Source organism: Cibotium barometz, chromosome 17 (genome assembly GCF_041138505.1).
Source record: "Cibotium barometz isolate CiBa-2024 chromosome 17, ASM4113850v1, whole genome shotgun sequence".
Lineage (NCBI taxonomy): Eukaryota > Viridiplantae > Streptophyta > Polypodiopsida > Cyatheales > Cibotiaceae > Cibotium > Cibotium barometz.
In genome coordinates this window covers 15,072,844-15,091,584 of record NC_141062.1, presented here as the reverse complement: position 1 = coordinate 15,091,584, position 18,741 = coordinate 15,072,844, and the positions used below count along the sequence as shown (strand labels likewise).

Here is an 18,741-nt window from a genome sequence, read left to right as displayed (position 1 = left end):
ATAGGTGCCAAGAACCGGGCTGTCAGGCTGAAGGGTGTTAAAATATTGCATCTTTTCTGGTGTCGTGGAGCTGTCGGCCTGTTTTCCTACAGCTGACTGCTTCCTTCACTAGTATATAAGAGTTGCTCCCTTATTCATTCCAACATATCATTTCTGCCCTATTTGCTGGCTCTTGTACTCTGTAACCTCAAGCTAATAAAGCTCAGTTCTTGCTTGCAATCTTTCACATTATAGGGACGGTCACATCTACATTGATGGGAAGAGGGTCGAATAGCGCCATCTGGCCTATGAGACACGGAGGAAACAACATCAAGACAAAGAGATACACATAGCAATCTGGAACTGTTAATGGAGTCCTATGGACACATCCAGGGAGACTTGAGGAGGTGATGGAAGGCCGGGATATCATCTTGATGACAGAGACAGATGAGAGCCCGGAGAGGGGCTTACCACGGGTTGAGGGTTATCAGTGGGAGTCAGCTCACCGACAGGGGACGAGACAGGCCACCTCCCGAGGTTCAGGAGGTATTGCAGTGCTTTTCAGACATGGGTTACATGAGCATGTTCGAATCGTAGCACGAGACTCGGAGGTGAGATACATGTGGATTAGCTTACGCCTCTCGGAGACCAGATGGATTTATATCGCCCTTTGCTACTTTCCTCCGAAGGGGTCACGGTTTGCCACCACCGAGGAGCCGGGTGGAGGAGAGGCTAGTGAGTCTCCATACTCTGTCTTATTTGAGGAGATCTTACACTATTCGACACTGGGAGAAGTCTTCTTGATGGGGGACTTCAATGCACGGACTCAGAGCAGACAGTGCGAGATCTATGACTTTGAGGATCCCTTGAGACTAGAGCCGCTAGCTCTACAGAGGATACAGGGACCACTCGGATCTCCGCTGATGGAGGAGCTGACAGCACTGGATATGGGCAACATTTGCTGGAGCTTGGGGCCCGACACCATCTCGTTATTTATAACGGGATGACTCAGTGGCCAGATTCAGGTGGGTTGACTTGCTTTCCAGTGGGAGGCGGCAGTAGTACAGTGGATTATGTGATGGGATCCCGGGAGGCAGCAGATATGGTGTCTCACTTCACCGTACCACCATGCCCCATTGGGGCGGATCATACATACCTATCCCTCACTTTCAGGAGCTTACTGGAGACCCACCCACCCATCATACAGCCACCACGCACTATTTTTCACTTCACTCAGGACCTAGTCGAGGTGTACAACTATCATGTTCATGATCAGCTATTTGCCTTAGATCCATCGGCACCCATGGCCATGCTCACCTCCCAGCTCTCACATGTACTGCACTCTGCAGCCGCGAGGAGTTTCCCATACCACATACAGATAGGACAGCCACCTACATCTGGGAGCATGCCCCAGAACCGATGGTATGATGATGAGTGCAGAAACCTTTACCGTAGTCTCCGAGTGCAGAGGGCTCGCGGGGAGATCACCCAGAGGCAGGCAGGCAGGAGGATGCATACTCTCACCCGCCGTAAGCGGCGAGCTTATGAGGAGGCTCAGTACTGGGACACACATCACATGCTCATGAGCAGAGATGCTGCTGCTGCTTGGAGGAGACTCAGAGAGCCCCGTCCTCCCACACCTATTGCCGATCCTCAGACCTGGCAGACACATGCAGAGAGACTTTATGATGTGCCTGCATAGCCCCCTATACCACAGCCCACAGAGCCATGCTCCACAGTCTCCACCTTCTTCACCCCACCTATGGTTAGGAGGGCCATATGCCGACTCCAACATGGACGGGCGACAGATCATACAGGATTACAGGGAGAGCATCTCATCTATGCTATTGATACATTGGCACCATTTCTTGCTCATCTCTTCAACAGAGCTCTGTCAGAGGGGTTTCCGGCTGAATGGACGATGCACACTATTGTGCCGATCCATAAAGTGGGAGATGTACTAGACCTCGGGAACTACAGGACCATCATGATTGGCCATATATTGGCCAAACTATACGGGGCAGTTTTGGAGGCAGAGCTGAGCACTCATGCAGAGGTTGGGGGGTTGAGAGCAGCAGGCCAGGTAGGCTTCCGTCGAACCTTCTCGACAACCGACCACACTTTTACATTGAGGTGCCTGATTGATCAGGCCAAGGCACGGAGGCAACGGCTCTATTGTTGCTTTGTGGATTTCCGCAAGGCATTTGATACTGTGCCCAGAGAGCGCCTCTTTCGGCGACTACAGACACTAGGCATACCTTCAGACATGATGTGGGGCATATACAGGCTATATGAGCAGGTCTTTGGGAGAGTCCGATGACCAGGAGGCTTGTCCGACACAGTTGCTAGCACCATTGGTGTGAAGCAGGGGTGCCTGCTCTCCCCCATGCTCTTTGGGCTCTATATTGATGAGGTGGTCGATTACATCACACAGGGAGGAGGCTCTGGGGTTGAGCTATCAGGTATTACTGTCCATGTTATGCTTTATGCTGATGACATCGTCTTGGTATCCGACACGTAGGTTGGGCTTCAAAGACACCTTGTGGCTCTTGATGACTTCTGCACGCAGCAGGTGCTCACAGTGAACCTTGGGAAAACCAAGGTTATGATCTTCCACACCTCACCCGCAGTCAGGAGCCACACTACTCTCACATTAGCAGGAGGGCGGGTCGAGGTGGTGAGCTCTTATGTTTACCTTGGCATCACATTTACTAGCTCAGCTGGACGCTTCTTCATGGCTCAGGCAGTCCGAGACAGAGTGACCCGCGGGTATGCAGCTCTTGCTGGCCTTGAGCGTCAGTGTCATCAGGCACATTTTCAGGAACCCCGCACGAAGGGGTGGCTCTTTGATACATTAGTGACACCAGCCTTGATGTATGCAGCAGCGGTTTGGGCACCAGGGCTTGCAGCCTCCACATGGGTACAGCTAGAGAGACCACAGATCTTGATGCTCTCGAGGATGATACGCAGCAAACCATCCGTCCCGCACGACATTGTTTGAGCTGAGTTTGCTGCACCACCTATGGCAGTGGAGGCATTGTTCCAGACGATCTCCTTTATATACAGGATGAGGGCGATGCCCATGGAGAGATTATCCCGCCGAGCTTTTGAGGCATCCAGACAGCTGGCCGAGGCTGGACACACTGGATCTTGGTATGCATAGATGCTACAGTGGTTCTCACATCATGGGATGGACATTGAGCGGTTGCCACCTTTTCAGTATGATCAGTCTGCTCAACGGGGTTACCTCTCTCTCAATGAGAGGAACAGAGTGATGAGACAGGACATATGGCAGCACTACATAGAGGAGACATGGACAGCACTAGAGAGCCCACTACCACCGAAGATGCGGTATTACAGATACCACTTTATGAGCATCTCAGGGGATGGGTTTATACATCGACCGCGGTACATGGATGTATACATGCCACACAGCTCTCGCGTTGCTATTGGACAGCTACGAGTCTCATCACATCAGCTAGAGATAGAGGTTGGGAGAGCGGCACGGGTTCCCAGAGCTGAGCGGATATGCAGATTGTGCCGCGAGGAGGTGGAGATTGAGGATCACTTTGTATGTAGATGTAGAGCCCACCAGGGAGTCAGAGATAGATATGCAGGATTGTGTGAGGAGCACTCTTCACTACATCAGTTGATGGAGGCCTCGGACCAGCGACAGCTTGGCAGACTACTACTAGAGCTTCATAGTTCTCGAGAGAGACTCCTTCAGACACCCACTCCCACTAGGGGTGGGAGACAGTCCCAGCTCACAGTTTTCTTCCAGAGAGCTATGCCAGTGCCAGCTGATGTACCACGTGGGGTGACCGCAAAGAGAGCAGAGGAATTGAGAGCCAGGAGGAGACCTAGACAGACTAGACATAGAGCACCCCGACTCCGTCACCGAGAGATAGCAGCTATCCGAATGAGACACCAGATGAAGACACAGGAGAGGCTAGCTCGCTTTCATTCAGACTCAGGGTACATGTTCACGCCATTCACAATCTCAGCATCGGCGATGTATGATATCTTATATCCCTCTTATGGCATTGGATGGAGTTAGCCATAGATCTGCATAGCATGCTTGTACTACCCTTTCAGCATATAGAGATGCATCTTGCCTTAGCACTCCATCCACATCCCCACCCCCCCTTATATTGTTTGTATATGGGCTCCACCGATCCATGATGATTCACAGTTGTATCCAGACACATGCACACTTTTTTTTTCTTTCTTTTCTTCCGATGACCGGAAGAACACAGTTGTATTATTTTTGTCTCATAGGCCGACTTTGGCCTCTCGTAGACGTTAATATATCTTTCTTTCTTTCTTTCTTTCTCATGTTCATTGCTTCCGCTTGTGCACATTCTTTCAAAGGGGTCCTACCATAAGTGGGTTGTCAGGCTCTCGGGCTGAAGGGGTCCTACCACTCCCACTCGCCTAGATCCCATTGGACACGAGTCAGAGGTCAGCACTCTAAGAGCCATAGGCGCCAAGAACCGCTTCGCGGGTCACCTTGGCCGGAGGAGGGTCGATGTGCCATTGGTGATCATGAAAGCCAAGAATCCTCACTGGCTCTCAATCCTCCAATCCTCCTCACTGAGGTTTGGCCCGAGAAGGGGGTCTCTGCAAGGGTTACTAAGGTGTCAAAAAGCCACCCCTTAGTGCCGGGTTCGTGGGAGTGTGTTTGAAAACACTATCGCTCAAGGAGGGCTAGGGCTGCATAGCCTCTTGTCAATCTAGCATGGGCTGTAGGCTAGAGAAAGAAAGAAAGTTATATTAACGTCTACAAAAGGCCAAAATGACCTATGAGACCAAAAGATTACGTCATGTCCATGGAACCCATCATCATGGGTACTAAAAATAAAAGAAAGGAACAAGAGCTGAAATGCCAAAGCTGATCCCAATACAAAGAGCGTGAAGCTCTCACATCACCCTAAAATATCCCACATAGGGCGTTCCATCATGGTACCCAATGTAGTAAAGCCGAGCCGGTAGGAGAAAGTCTTGTGGTGGTGGGAAATGATGGCTCTAATCCTCATGTGGTGACACGAGCATGGGCGGGGGCCATAGGGTCAAGGGCGTCGGGCTCTGCATAGCTCGATGGCTTTGTCTAGTGTCCTCTTGGTCTGGCTCTTGCATCAACTTGGGGGTTGAGTGTAGTGGGTGGATTTGCTCTCGGAGCTCTAGTTTGGAAGAAGTTAGTGAGAACTCTCTGTGCTGGTCCTTGGGTAGGTGCAGCTAGTCTAGGCCGCTATAAGGACTCCTTGTGTCTGCGGAGCTCCAGAAGGAAGAGCCCTAGGCATCTTTGGTTTGGGAAATCCATGATCTTGAAAAGTGGTCCAAATCTGTCTCGCAAGAGGCAGTGGAACCTCCCCATGATCTCATAGTATATTGGGCATTAGCATATATAGTGGGCCTCTGTCTCAGCCTCTGTATGACAAAGCTGGCATATCTTGTCCTCTGGTGCAGTTGCCCCCGGCCCAAATTTGGCTGTCTCCACTCTCAATTGAAAAGGCCAAAGTAACCTATGAGACCAAAATAATTACATCAAGCCCACATCTGATACAATGTCTGAGTTACATTTTTTTTTTTTTGGAAATGCTAGGAACTAAAAATGTCTGATGGAGATTCATATACTATATACTTATCTATACAAAACAAAATTCGAATATCTATTTATTCTTATATTTAGACATAGCTCGTGTGTGTGTGCACCCAGAGCATGCACCTATATTGTATTAATAAAATATAAATATTTGGTACTTGTATAATATGCACTTCTATATTCTTGCACATATCTATATAAACTTTGATCCTATCTGTGTTATGCAATATGGTGTAAGATATGCATGTGTAATATGAGGGGGGAAATGTGGGCTTTGTGACATGTTTGATGAGAAGCATTGTTTATTCTATGGAGCATAACTTGATTAGTTGTTATGGAATCATATGTGTAAATTCAGGCTTTGCCTTTGATGCAACTGGATGGAAAGAAAGGCGTGGCCTTGCTTGTGCAGCATCGCAACAACGTCCCACCTGCAGAAGTAGTCTCACAATTGCAGAAAGCTGGAGCAGATAACAGATACCGACACCTACTGCACCTTTATTTGCATGAACTGTTTGAGAGAGACCCCAATGCTGGCAACGACTTTCATGGATTGCAGGTGCTTACCATATGGGACTAGAACTAACCTGGCTGAGGCTGTCAAGTCACAATGTTTACATGTTACATTTGATACTTGAAGTGCCTAAGCAGTGATCTTTTGTTCTGCAGGTGGAGCTGTATGCAGAGTATGAGCCTCGCCTGCTTCTGCCTTTTCTTCGCAGCAGCCACTATTACTCCCTTGATAAGGTATGAGGCTCGATTATGGAAGGGCTTTGGTGATTATTGAGCGCACTTTTCTTTCTTCCCAAATTTGAGTCTCTCTAGTCTTAAGTCTTGGTGGCTTGAATCTTGCGAAACCTCAGGAGTCGGTAGATGTGGGTAGCCTATCATTTGTTTTATTATTGCTGAGAGGCCACAGCCACCTTTGAAGGCAGCTTTGCATAGACTTAGAAGCTCACATATTGGGTTGGGTTCGAGTGTAGATGAGCACATATATGGTGGATCAAGCTTCATATGCATGTGCATTAAAATTTGGTTTTGAATATGCCATTATCTATCGAGGTTCTGATTCTATCGTATAAATGCAGGCATATGATGTTTGTACGCGACGCTCGTTGACGAGGGAACGTGTTTTCATCCTTGGGAGGATGGGGAATAGTCGAGAGGCCCTCTCGCTCATAATAACCAAGCTAAAAGACATGGAAGAAGTAAGCTCCTTTGTGTAACTTCAAGCTTAGTACTCACACATCTGTATGTGTATGTGTCTGGGGAGACACACACACGTGCATATAGATACGCATATGTATAGATATAATATTTATATGTACTTATTTATTTGTCTATATATCTTTATGTGTGTGTGTGTGTGTGTGTGTGTGTGCGTGTGCGCGCACCCACATGCATGTGCATGTGCACGTGCTTTGCCTAGTGTTTATATCTTTATATGTCTGTATGTATGTGTGTGCGTGCACGCGTGGGGTGTGTGTGTGGGGGGAGGTGAGAGTGAGTGAGTGGTATTGCATGTAGCCTTGAAGAAGTCTGTGCAGCACACCTATCACCATAGTGGAAACCCTATCAATCAATAGATTGCGAACAGTTCGGGACCATTGTGTGTGTGTGCGCGTGCGACTCAGTTTCTCCCTCACTTCCCCTCTTCCTGCAGTCTGCAGGCTGCATCGTTTGACTGTGTGTATTTGTGCAGCTGCGTGTATATGCGTGTGTTCCAGGTGTTCGTGGAGTGAGGGTATTTGCCTTTTTTTGCTGAAGAAAGGGTAGTCGACTATTCCTACTGTTCTGGGCGTTGACTGTGATTACTGTCGCTTGCTCTTGCTTAGGGTCATCGCCTGTTCTCTGTTCATAGCCGCTGCCTATGATTCTGCTCAGCCTCTTTGCTTGTGTGTGTGTATATTCAGCACTGCACAGCCATATTTTCCCTCAGCTTCAGTACAGATGACTTCATCTTCGATCATCAATACCTTCCGTCATCGAGATGTGAGTGCTGATTTCAAGAGAAGCAAACTTTTAGTAGAAAGAGACTATCAGCATGACAGTCCGGATGCACAATATGTCTTCGACACTTTGCATGAGGAATTGGAAGACAGCAGAGCTACATGGGATAAACCTATTCCTACTCTTAAATACAAGATTGCTCTGCCAAATATTCTCCTATCAAGAAATATTCACGAAATGCTACTATCATCTTCTTCGCCCTTTGCCAGCGATGTTGCGCAATGGATTCAATCATTGCTTGGTGGTTGTTATGTGGAAGGGGTATATTATGCTATTCAAGGGTTTTATGAGGTGCCACTCACTGAAATGTAGTATGAAGAGCAAATGCTTGAAAAATCTCCATTATTCTTTGGTACTCAGATGGTGCATTACTCCCTTGGTCTCACCCACAAAGGATTATTAGAGTTTGATGAGGCATCGTTGTCCTATTTGGGTGGAAGTGGTGAACTTCCCTAATTATATGCACGCTGATTTGCTAGGAATCGCAGCAACCTTGGGGAAGGTTTTATGGCCTCCTAGACCTACTGGTAGTCACAAATCAGTTCTGTATCCTATGGGATACTGATAAACAACCCCCCACCCCCCACCCCCCTCCATCCATTGCTATTGAGTTTGATGATGTTAAAATAGGTAAGATATATTTTGAATTGAAATGGGGAGTCTTTGCAAGTGCATGTTTCAATTCTCATAAACTTGGGCATCATGCATCAGAATGCCCAAGTGTTCTCCACAAGCCGCCTCTGACAGCGATTCCTCCTTTGACAACAGTTCGACCATCATGTAGGTGCCTCAACCTCGGGGCCCTATGATGACTTCTCTTCCAACCCATTTGGATAAAGGAAAACAAAAGGTCACGACTAATGTGTTGCACTAGAATGTGATGCCTATAGGAACAATTAAAGGAAAAGAGAAGGAAAAAGAGAACATTGGTCAGAATGGATGGCAAACACCACGCAAAGTGGTCTCATTAAGGCAACAACCAGTTCAGTCTCGTAACTGGTCATCAACAGATCAACCACTTACCGGTCAGTCAGTAACTCTAGAAGCTGCGATAGGAATTGGGAAAAAATGGGCTGAAGTAGTAAAGGGTTGAATGCTTTTTATGAATGATGACATTGGATATGAGTTGTCTCATGCCACAGAATTCAGAATCTGTGATGCATGAGATTGAGATGCAAAGATGATTTGTTATAAATAAATCTGCATTTTCCATATGTATATACACTTTTTTGCTGGTAGGCAAGATTACTTTGCTAGTTATCACATTTTCTATGCTGGAGACAGTCAGCACTCTGGGGGGGGGAGCCATGCTTATTAAGCATGAGCGTCTTGCTTCCAATGATCCCCAAGGCCGATGGATGGCAATTCAGTGTATGAAATTTATGAACTTGTCGATGTGTTTTTTTTTTTTCGACTAGCCTTAGCTCCAAGATCCTCCCATAGTTACTAATTTTCGACCACCCATAGGCCATAGTAACAGGGGACGCCCGTCCCGGGCCTTAGGGACGGGGGAACGCCGTCCCAGCCTCCCTTTCACACGGGGATGCGTCTCTCTACAGGGGGGACGTCCCATGTGCCGTCCCTCACAAGGGACAATCTTAAATTTGTGGGACGGGGGGTGTTTGGGGATATGAAGAAATTTTTGGAAGGCTTTACCTCTTAGGTTTTAAGTTTTACGTTTTAATGTTTTAAAAAAAGCCTATCTAAAGGCTTATGTGCAAAGTTTGCTGAGTGATCTTTGCTCTCCTCCATCTTTGTTGTGCGCACTTGCTCTCTTCCATCTCTCCTCTGGAGTGTGCACAGTGCACAGTGCACAAGTTCTTGAGGCTTGAGCGTGCCAAAGCTCCATCTAAGCTGCCATCAGCCTTCAATGGCCTCTTCCTCGCGAGCACCCAGCAGTCCGTGTTGGGGGCAAGGGTTCATGTTGGTATTGGTAGGAAGAGGTGAATACCCACAGACACCTCCCACCCCCCCGTCCCCGTTCCCTGCCTCCAGGTGTTCCCCATCCCCAAACCCTTCCCCGTCCCCGTCCCCGTTCCCATCCCTCGAGCGAGGTGACTATGCCGTAGGCGCTTTATTATCCGCCAATAGACGATGCCGCCAAGGAAGCACCAAGGGGGATCTTGAACCCAGGACCTCTTGGTCCTAGGCAAACACCTTCACCACTTGAGCTATCACCTCATTGGCAATTTGTCAATGTGTTTGCCTCACATAATTTATGGCATTCATTTCAATGTATGATTCATGGAGAAATTTATGAATTTGTCAATGTGTTTGCCTCGTAGAATTCAGCGCAAAGGGAAAAAATGTGGCATTCATTTCAGAGATATCCCTGGTGCTCTAATGCATTTATTTGTGGTGATTTTAATAACTCACCAGCATATGATGATAGTACTTCACATCGCTCTCACATGATGGCATCTAAAAAGTAGATATGGGACCAAACACTTACGCATTTACATGCATGTGATCTTTGTACCTTCCAGCATAATGCTTTTACTAATTATTGGGCACATTTAAATCATTGGTATCTTTTGAATGCAGCACAATATGATGTATTCACTTGTAAAATGTGGCTCGATCACTCACTGCATCTTTCATATCATGCACCACTATCGTTGGCATTGTATTGTTGTATTTGGAATGAACACGTGATTTTTTCGTGAGAAATCCGAGATTATTGTTTGTCAACAATAGCTATCTCATGCATAGATCATTTGCGAAAATGGTCAGAGATGTTTTGCATGCACTTTCTATGCAGATACATGAGGACTTGGATGTGGCTTGGCATAGCTTTGTAATCAGAATGCAAGTTGTTATACAAGATTATGGTCGATGCTATTTGCAAGAAGAAAGACAAAAAGAGTGTCCTGGCATAGCTTTGTAATCCGAATGCAAGCTATTATACAAGATTATGGTCGATGCTATTTGCAAGAAGAAAGACAAAGAGTGTCCACTGCCAAACACCTTATTCAACAATACACATAAATGAGCCAGTATAGAATTTTGAATGCTCAGGAACAAGACATTTTGTGGAATGCGCAACAAACCTTGAAAATCAATGACCAGTGATACACTGAAAGCATTCGGAAGAAGGAAATCTCAAGAGGATGGGAAGGTCTTACCGTAGAATTTTTTCATGCATCCTGGGATCTTATGCTAGGCACTATGCTCTCCATGCTAAATCATTGTTGGGACATAGGGATGCTGCCGACTTCTTGAAAGGAAGGCCTTGTCAGGCTTGTGCCTAAAAAACAATTGTGTGAAGTGATTTTTGATTGGCGCCCTATTACTTTAATGCTTGGCATATACAAACTCATCACAAAAATGCTAGTCACTCCAGTCAAATGCATATTACATAAAGGATTGCATCCGGCACAGTATGGTTTTATACCACGAAGGCATATAAATGATAACATTGCAAATGCGTATATTGGAATTGAATATGCCAAATACACAAAACAAGATGTTGTTATCATGTAGGTGGATATTGCTAAAGCCTTTGATATGGTACATTGGGACTACATTGCACCAGTGATGAGCAAAATGGATTTTAGACCAAAGATGCGAAATGTTATTTACTGGTTGTATGCTGAAGGATTAGCAAAATGCATACTAGGAGGAGATCTCTCTACTCCTTAGAAACTCAGAAAATTAGTACGTTAGGGCTGCCCACTTAGTTCATTGTTATATGCAATTGCTACCCATCCTATTATCTTAAATATGGACAAGATGGTTGCAGATGGCTATCTCCATGGCCTAGTAATGTGTGGTGGCTCACAGTTTCTTGCACAAGCATATGCCCATGACTCCTTTTTTTCCTAAAAATAGCTCTACTGATGTGAAAGTACTTATGGATGCATTGTCTCTTTTTGGATTACATGTTAATTTTGCAAAATCCAAATTGCTTCTACTGAATGCAGGCATGAGATAATTTTGGCCAGTTCAAATCTTATCACTAGACCAGATTATTAGACATCTAGAATATCCCATAGGTTGGTTGGTTTCTCTTAAGAATGAGACATGTTGGGTTTTACAAAAATTGAATCACAAATTGGATTATTGGAAGCTTTCCACATGGCCTTTGCATGTTCGACTCCAGATTGGTCAATCCATTCTTATGGCGTATGTTCAGTTCTACTTGCCTCTTTTAGTTTGGACCAAAAAAGATATTGATAGTTTCATGTCAAGAGCTTTGGAATGTTTATGGAGAACCACAACTAATTAAAAGGGGCTTCTTGCTATTGAAATATGAACTTGTTTGTACGCCTAAGATGCATGGTGGTTTGAATATTCTCAACTTACATTATCATGTCTTGGCTAGAAAAGCTACTATGATTGTTGATTTTCTGCGACAAACAGCCATGGGCAATTATGCAAGCCACCTTATGTGTGAAGTTGGCAGTTGGATCCTACACTGGGACATTGTTCTTGTACTTTTTGATGGTAAAATACTTGGCTGTCCTTATTCCACTAGGCTTATTTAGGATTGGGAACAGATCCTCTCACACTTGCTTTGGTCATGCAAGAATGCTGACATTGGAAACTCTCTGGCTTTGGAAAGTATACACTAGAGCAGAGTCTTTGAGGAACCACTAGCATTATTGAAACCTCGAAAGGCTTATTTCTATCCACCAAAGGTATTCGATATGTACAAGATGGTATAGATGCCAACCAATGGACACGTTCTGAACTTTCCTTAAGAAAATCGTCAATATGATTTGGGCATGCATCACTGACCAATATGGAAAGAGATTATGTGGATGATTCAGTCTATACAACCTGTTCCGCGCTTTAATGCACAAAACTGGTTGATGGATTGGAAATTAGATAGAAAGATGCCTATAAGCCTATTTTATTTGATAGTTGACTGTAGCTAGAGTATATAAGCTGATTATTCCTCCCCCATGGATTGCTAAGCATGCAACCAGCTGAGGCGCATACCTAAACCATTGTGTTGGTGGAAACCGTGCCCTAATGACATTTGGAAAAATAAACTCCCTTTGAAACAGAGAGTCTTCTTGTGGAGATGCTTGGTCGGGGTGCTTCTTGTGAGTATACTACCGGACAAGAGACACATTGCCTTACCACACTGTTACAGGTGCTATCATGCATGAGAAACGGTGCCTCGTTTGCTTTGGCACTGTCCGTCTTCTTGTGCTCTTCGTGATAGGCTTTCCGGCATAGTAACAAGAAATTTCTTAGCTCGAAAACACAGAAATGCCGTTTCCTAAGGGTCGCCGTTTTTGTTTCTGTCAATCCGTTTCCTAATCAGCAATAAAAAATCACCCATTGATTTTTCTCATCTAGTGCTTGCTTAGTGATTTTCGACAAATTTTGCTCACTATTTATTTCAAATTATGATGGTGTACTACAACTTTTTCCTAGTTATTAATTTTCTCATTATTTTTATATTATGTATCATACATCGACCACTTCCTAACTGTTTCCGTTTCCTAGTTTTGAGCCATTGCTGTTTCCTAGAGCCCGGCCGTTTCCGTTGCCGTTCCATGCAACTATGCTTTCTGGATATTTGAAGGCCCGTTTTCCTCGGTATCATTTCTCCAAGCAATTTTGGCCTTTTGGCAGACATTCCAATGATTGTCGCACTACTCACAGTTTCTTGCATGGACAAGATTCTGGGCAGTATAGACTCACTAGCATGATAGCAATCATCAACTCTTTACCGACTGATCAGTTGATGTGTATGCCTTTTTCAGATGCTCTTTGCGTGAATCTCTCTAGGACTCTCATGCCTTGGGTGAGATTACTACTAGGCAATTAGATGTGTTTTCCACTGTTTCTAGCTTGTCCTTTCTTATGGGCAGCTATGCTTGTACCATACCTTCAGTGATTAATTAGACAGTGGTTTCACAAAAATAAAAGTGTGCGCGCGCTCGTGCATGTGCATGTGCATGTTCACCGCTCATGCTTAGCATTTATATCTGTATGCTTCCATGACTCAATTCAAAGGCTTTGTTATTATTTGTTTTGCAGGCTGTTGACTTTGTTGCTGCACAACATGATGATGACTTGTGGGAAGAGCTTATTACTCAAAGCTTGTCAAACCCTCAGATGGTAGTTTTATGGTTCCCATCCTCATAAAAGGCAGGCATTACCTTGGCATTACAAGAAGAGATGATCTTGATAACTACAGTATTCTAATCTATTTTTGCAAAACATGCAGATAGGTGCTCTTCTTGAGCTTACTGTGGGAAATATTGATCCGCTACACCTAGTCACTAGGGTGCCAAATGGAATGCATATTCCACGGTAAGTGAAACTTCAGAAGCCATGTGCGTTTTCTCTCATTGTGTTTTTAAATTTTCATGTTTTCAGTTGGCTTTCAGAACAATTACCTACTTTTCTCTGCAGGCTACGTGATCGTCTGGTGAGAATAGTTACTGACTACAGAACTGAGACTTCACTTCGGCATGGGTGCAATAACATCTTGAAGGTATTGCCTCTACTTAATGATCGCATAACTTGTTTTTGGCTAGAAATACACACAGGTGCTTGCATGACCGTGCGCACGTGCATATGCATCCCATCTGTACATGCATGGAGGCCACACAGCATGCGCATGCGCATGCGCGTGCACACGCACACGCACACGCACACGCACACGCACACGCACACGCACACGCACGCACGCGCACGCATGCACGCACGTGCATGCGCCCCCCCCCCCAACAGGTTGTAGGATTCCTGTTGTCCTAGGTCTTTGGTGCTCTGCATATGCTTTTTCACTTTTGCAAAAAACTTGACACGTGATGAATTTTTTGTTCCCCCCCCCCCGCGCGCGACTGGACTCACACCCAAGATCCTCCTGTAGTTACCATTTTTCACCACCCGTAGGTGATGCTGCCGAGGAAGCACCTTGTGGGATTTTGAACCTAGGACCTCCTGGTCATAGACAAAAACCTTTACCACTTGTGCTATAACCTCATTGGCGAATTTTTGATTGTTTTTACAGGCTGACTGCGTAAATTTGTCAGTGAGGTATTTGGTTGAAGCTCGGCATGCAATATTTGTGGGAAGCAAGAACGATGGATTGACACAAGGCGGAGAACGGAAAAATGAGTCACCAGCTTTAAGCAAACTTCCAAGCCAAGGAGGGAAAGGGGGCAGGGTGAGCTCCACTACAGGAGGCAGCGGGAAATGTTGCATTTGTTTTGATCCAGTGGCGCTACAGAACGTCTCAGTGGTTGCGTTTTTTTGCGCACATGTATATCACGTCACATGCCTGGCTGAGTCATCTGCCGATAACCCACAAGTGGAAATCTCGAGGACAACGAGGAAAGAGAGTTTTTTGCCCAATGGTCTACGGACACAAAGTATGAGAGCCTTGCATGAGAATGGAGATATCCATACACAAGATAACCAGCGATCAGGTCTGCGTTGCATTCTTTGCACAACAGCAGCTGCTTCCTCTAAAAAGAAATCGTGATACAGGCAAAAGACTTGACCATTAGTGTATGATTTAAGAGTCGATTCTTTTTCCATTTCAAGTAAAGGTTTGTTTGCATATAGAATAGCAGCCAAAATGCACAATCCTGGCTTGAGAGACTTGTGCACGGCATTCTTTTTGTGTCATTAGATTCTTTGTTTTAAATACACATGAGCAGCCAACATATTGGCTTGGTTTTGGAGTTTTCCAATTTGTTTCGAGCCATCATCAAATCACCATGAATTGAAGAATGGAATGGGGAGAAGAGTTGGAAGATGCGAGGGGTTTGTAAATGTAAGTTTACAATTTAAGTGTAGATGCATACTCAAGTAATTTCAAGGCTTGTTGGCTTGTTTATTTGGCTGCTTATAATTTTTAGAAGCAGCAATCAAGTGTCCATCCACTTTTGGTCCGAAGTCACTTTTATGGCTAGGGTTAAATTTTGAAAAAGGATATATATTTTGTTTAACAACCACTTTTGCTCCTTTTAAATAAGGCTGTACAACATTTCTATATTTGTTTTCATACACATTTAGCATTTCTTTTGTATGCTAGGAACTCTTTCATTACTGAAGTTTGTGGAAAATTAACAAAGTTGCCTTTACAATGTTTGTTATATGTTGGAGAGAGGATGGAGGAATATAGTGATTAGGTTCTTATAGGCTCCCTAGAGTAGCCAATGCTTTGTATTACACCTCTAAGTTCCAATTTGAGTCCTAGTTTAAGTAGCGGGTCGACTCTTCAAGTAAAGATTACATTGTGGATTCTATTGCACAGCCCAAGGAGAGGCCATTGAGGGCATTAAATCTCCTTTGGATGATACACTAGGGGATCTCCCTCCCATGCAAATACATGTACAATCATTGAGTAGCATTCTAAATGCAATGGTTAACTACTATGACTTCTTTTTTAGACCTTCTCCTCAATTTGCACCTTCTCCATGATTGTTTTATAAAATGGATGCTATAAGGGATTTTTTTAAATCTAGACTACAATGAATCTTGTCTGTTTAGGAAGGATCGACAAAGGACCTTCATGACCCAAGATTTTGGACTCGATTGACAACTTGAGTGCAACTCTCGTCAGCCTCCATGATTATCAATGCTTCTTTTGTTGAGGTATCCTCAGCATTGTGGTTGGGAGATGGAACGATTATTGGTTTTATTTATGGCATGATCATGATGTTGAGGTATCCTGAATTGTGGTTGGGAGATAAAACGATTATTGGTTTTATTTATGCCATGATCATGATGTTGAGGTATCCTCAATTGTGGTTGGGAGATAAAATGATAATTGGTTTTATTTATGGCATGATCATGATGTCGAGGTATGCTCAATTGTGGTTGGAAGATAAACGATTATTGGTTTTTTTTTTGAATGGCATGAGCATGATGTTGATATTGAGCAATTGTCAAATGTTTCTCCATCTAGTCCTCGTTGAGAGCCTTGGTGAACATATCGATACAATTTTCTAACGTATAGTAGTAGACCATCTACACCTCAAATATGATGAGCTCATTCACAAAGTGAGAATCAATCTCAATGTGTTTTGTGCAAGTATAGAATATTGGATGCTTTGTAATGGTCATGAAACTCTGATTGTTACAATACGACAACATTGATTGCTCTTGCATTGCTCTCCCATATCCTCTAAGACCCACTTGTCACAATGCCTCAAGATGCTAAGCATGCAACCTTGTACTTGGCCTCTCTCGAAGATGGCCACAAGGTTGTTCTTCCTAATCCAAGAAATGAATCTTGAATCATGCATGACGAAGTAATCTATCAGTGAGCGTCTTGTGTCCAAATCACAAACCCAATGTAATTGACATCCATAATGTTTTATCTAGTGTAGGTGATCTCATAAGCTAGTGTCCGAGAGAGAGAGAGAGAAATGAAATGAAATGAAATGTTATATTAACATCTTCAAAAGGCCATAATGACCTATGAGACCAAAAGTTACATCATGGTGGATGAGAGAGAGAGAGAGAGAGAGAGAGAGAGAGAGAGAGAGAGAGCACAACACTAACAATCTTACTCTCCAAAGGTTTTCTCATGAATAGTTGGAGAACTATCTTAAGACACCAATATCAAAGCGAATGTCTTGCCTTGTTATACAAGAAAGTGAGACTTTCCACAATTTATTTATACTCATTTTTATCTTCACTAGAGTACTTGTTCTACTTGGACCAAAGCAAGATGTTGAACTTCATCCCACTTGAGAATCTTTTTTCTTGTCTTTATATTGAAATCTCCCAATGAGAAAAACGGAACCTTTTTCTTTGATCATGTTATTGCCAACACTTGTAGATTGTCTTCTTACTCACTATGGATCTCAATCTTCACTTTATTTAGTTTGGAGCCTTGTCTCTAGAAGTCGATGCCATACTCACTAATTGTCTACTCGCTCAACTCTATTGTGTATAAGCATGATAGGTTTTTAACATCCATGAGCATAATTACATTCAAGATCCTAAATGATTGTTGATGATTACAAGGTATTATACAAGTAGTGGATTCATGGACAAATGTGGTTGGACGGGCATTGCTGGAGTTTGTTAAGGATTGGGCGGTTGTGTGATCATCTTCATGATTTTCAACGACACGGGTGGATGCGACGAATCAACTGCTGGCATGCCCAATGGTTATGCCTTAGTAGCCTTCTGTCCTCGTCGGAGAAGCGAAATGATTGGTACAGAGGTGGAGGTGGTGTAACTTCATATGTGAGTGCATCTTTATCTCCTATGCTGCACCATAAACCGCCTCTGGTTGTAGATCCTTTGATCTCCTCAAATGGCTTCTCTATGCATGGGTCTTTGCCTTGTTGCTGGTGACTTTGCGTCATGTAGCTCCTCTACTTTGTTAGCAAAGAGGTAAATGTTTTGAGAAGTGAGGTTACCCAGTTTTTGGAACACTTTTGGATATTGTGATTTGGGGCTATCATATTCTTGCTTGAGGTCCTTATATTCAGCTTGCCATGTATCGTTCTCATTCCTGGTGATTTTCAAGTGCTGCTTTATGACTCGAATACGATCTTGCACATCTATGATGAAGTTGTCATGGTGTCGATGTTGTTGTGGATCTGAGCACTATTTCTTTGTCTCTGTCTTTCTTAGGCTGAGTTATAGATTTACTTGTGGCACTTTTCAGTCTAACTTTCTCTTTTTCTGCAAATTTTAGATTGTGCAGGTCCTTTGGTTAAAGCATCATGTAACCCTCCTGCGATCCCCCCTCCTAGATTGTTTAATATTGCGAGAGTTTGGGTATCAAGGGATTGCGAGGTTTGTGGAATACCATCTTGGAGCATTTGCAAAAAAGTCAGATTCATTGTTGCATTTGGTGTAGGATCAGTCAACTGTGAGATTCATTGTTGCATTTGGTATAGGACCAGTCATTGTGAGATTGACATCCCCAAGGATTTGAATTTGGTGGCACAATTGGAGGCATAAGATTGGTCCGATACATGGCAGATATGATTGGGAGTTATACGTGAGGAGAATTGGTAGGTTTTAGCTGTTGGATTAAGTTTCGATATTGGCACGTGTAACTTCCCTACGTTATCCATTAACATCCATCGTTCCTCTTTTTGGTTCTTTGGTTTTTTAGTTTTTTCAAAAGGTTTCCTTGTAGTCCGAAATTACCTTTGTATGCCATCATCTTCCTTCCTCCTTATGTCTCAAATGCGCATCGTCTTCTTCCT

At 44.1% G+C, this 18,741-nt stretch overlaps 1 protein-coding gene and 1 pseudogene across 1 annotated transcript in view; both read left to right on the top strand.

Moving 5' to 3' along the window:
• The window catches only part of VPS41 (vacuolar protein sorting 41), an 88,661-nt gene extending 73,073 nt beyond the window's left edge, over window positions 1-15,588 (top strand). Inside the window, exons 13-19 of the mRNA XM_086811256.1 lie at window positions 5,940-6,140; window positions 6,251-6,328; window positions 6,670-6,789; window positions 13,589-13,669; window positions 13,779-13,864; window positions 13,967-14,048; window positions 14,568-15,588. Of these exons, the coding sequence (XP_086667382.1) occupies window positions 5,940-6,140; window positions 6,251-6,328; window positions 6,670-6,789; window positions 13,589-13,669; window positions 13,779-13,864; window positions 13,967-14,048; window positions 14,568-15,041 (1,122 nt within the window). The 3' untranslated portion in view covers window positions 15,042-15,588. The remainder of the gene's footprint in view (window positions 1-5,939; window positions 6,141-6,250; window positions 6,329-6,669; window positions 6,790-13,588; window positions 13,670-13,778; window positions 13,865-13,966; window positions 14,049-14,567) is intronic.
• Window positions 693-3,097, top strand: LOC147629716 (uncharacterized; annotated as a pseudogene).
• Window positions 15,589-18,741: the final 3,153 nt, after the last annotated feature.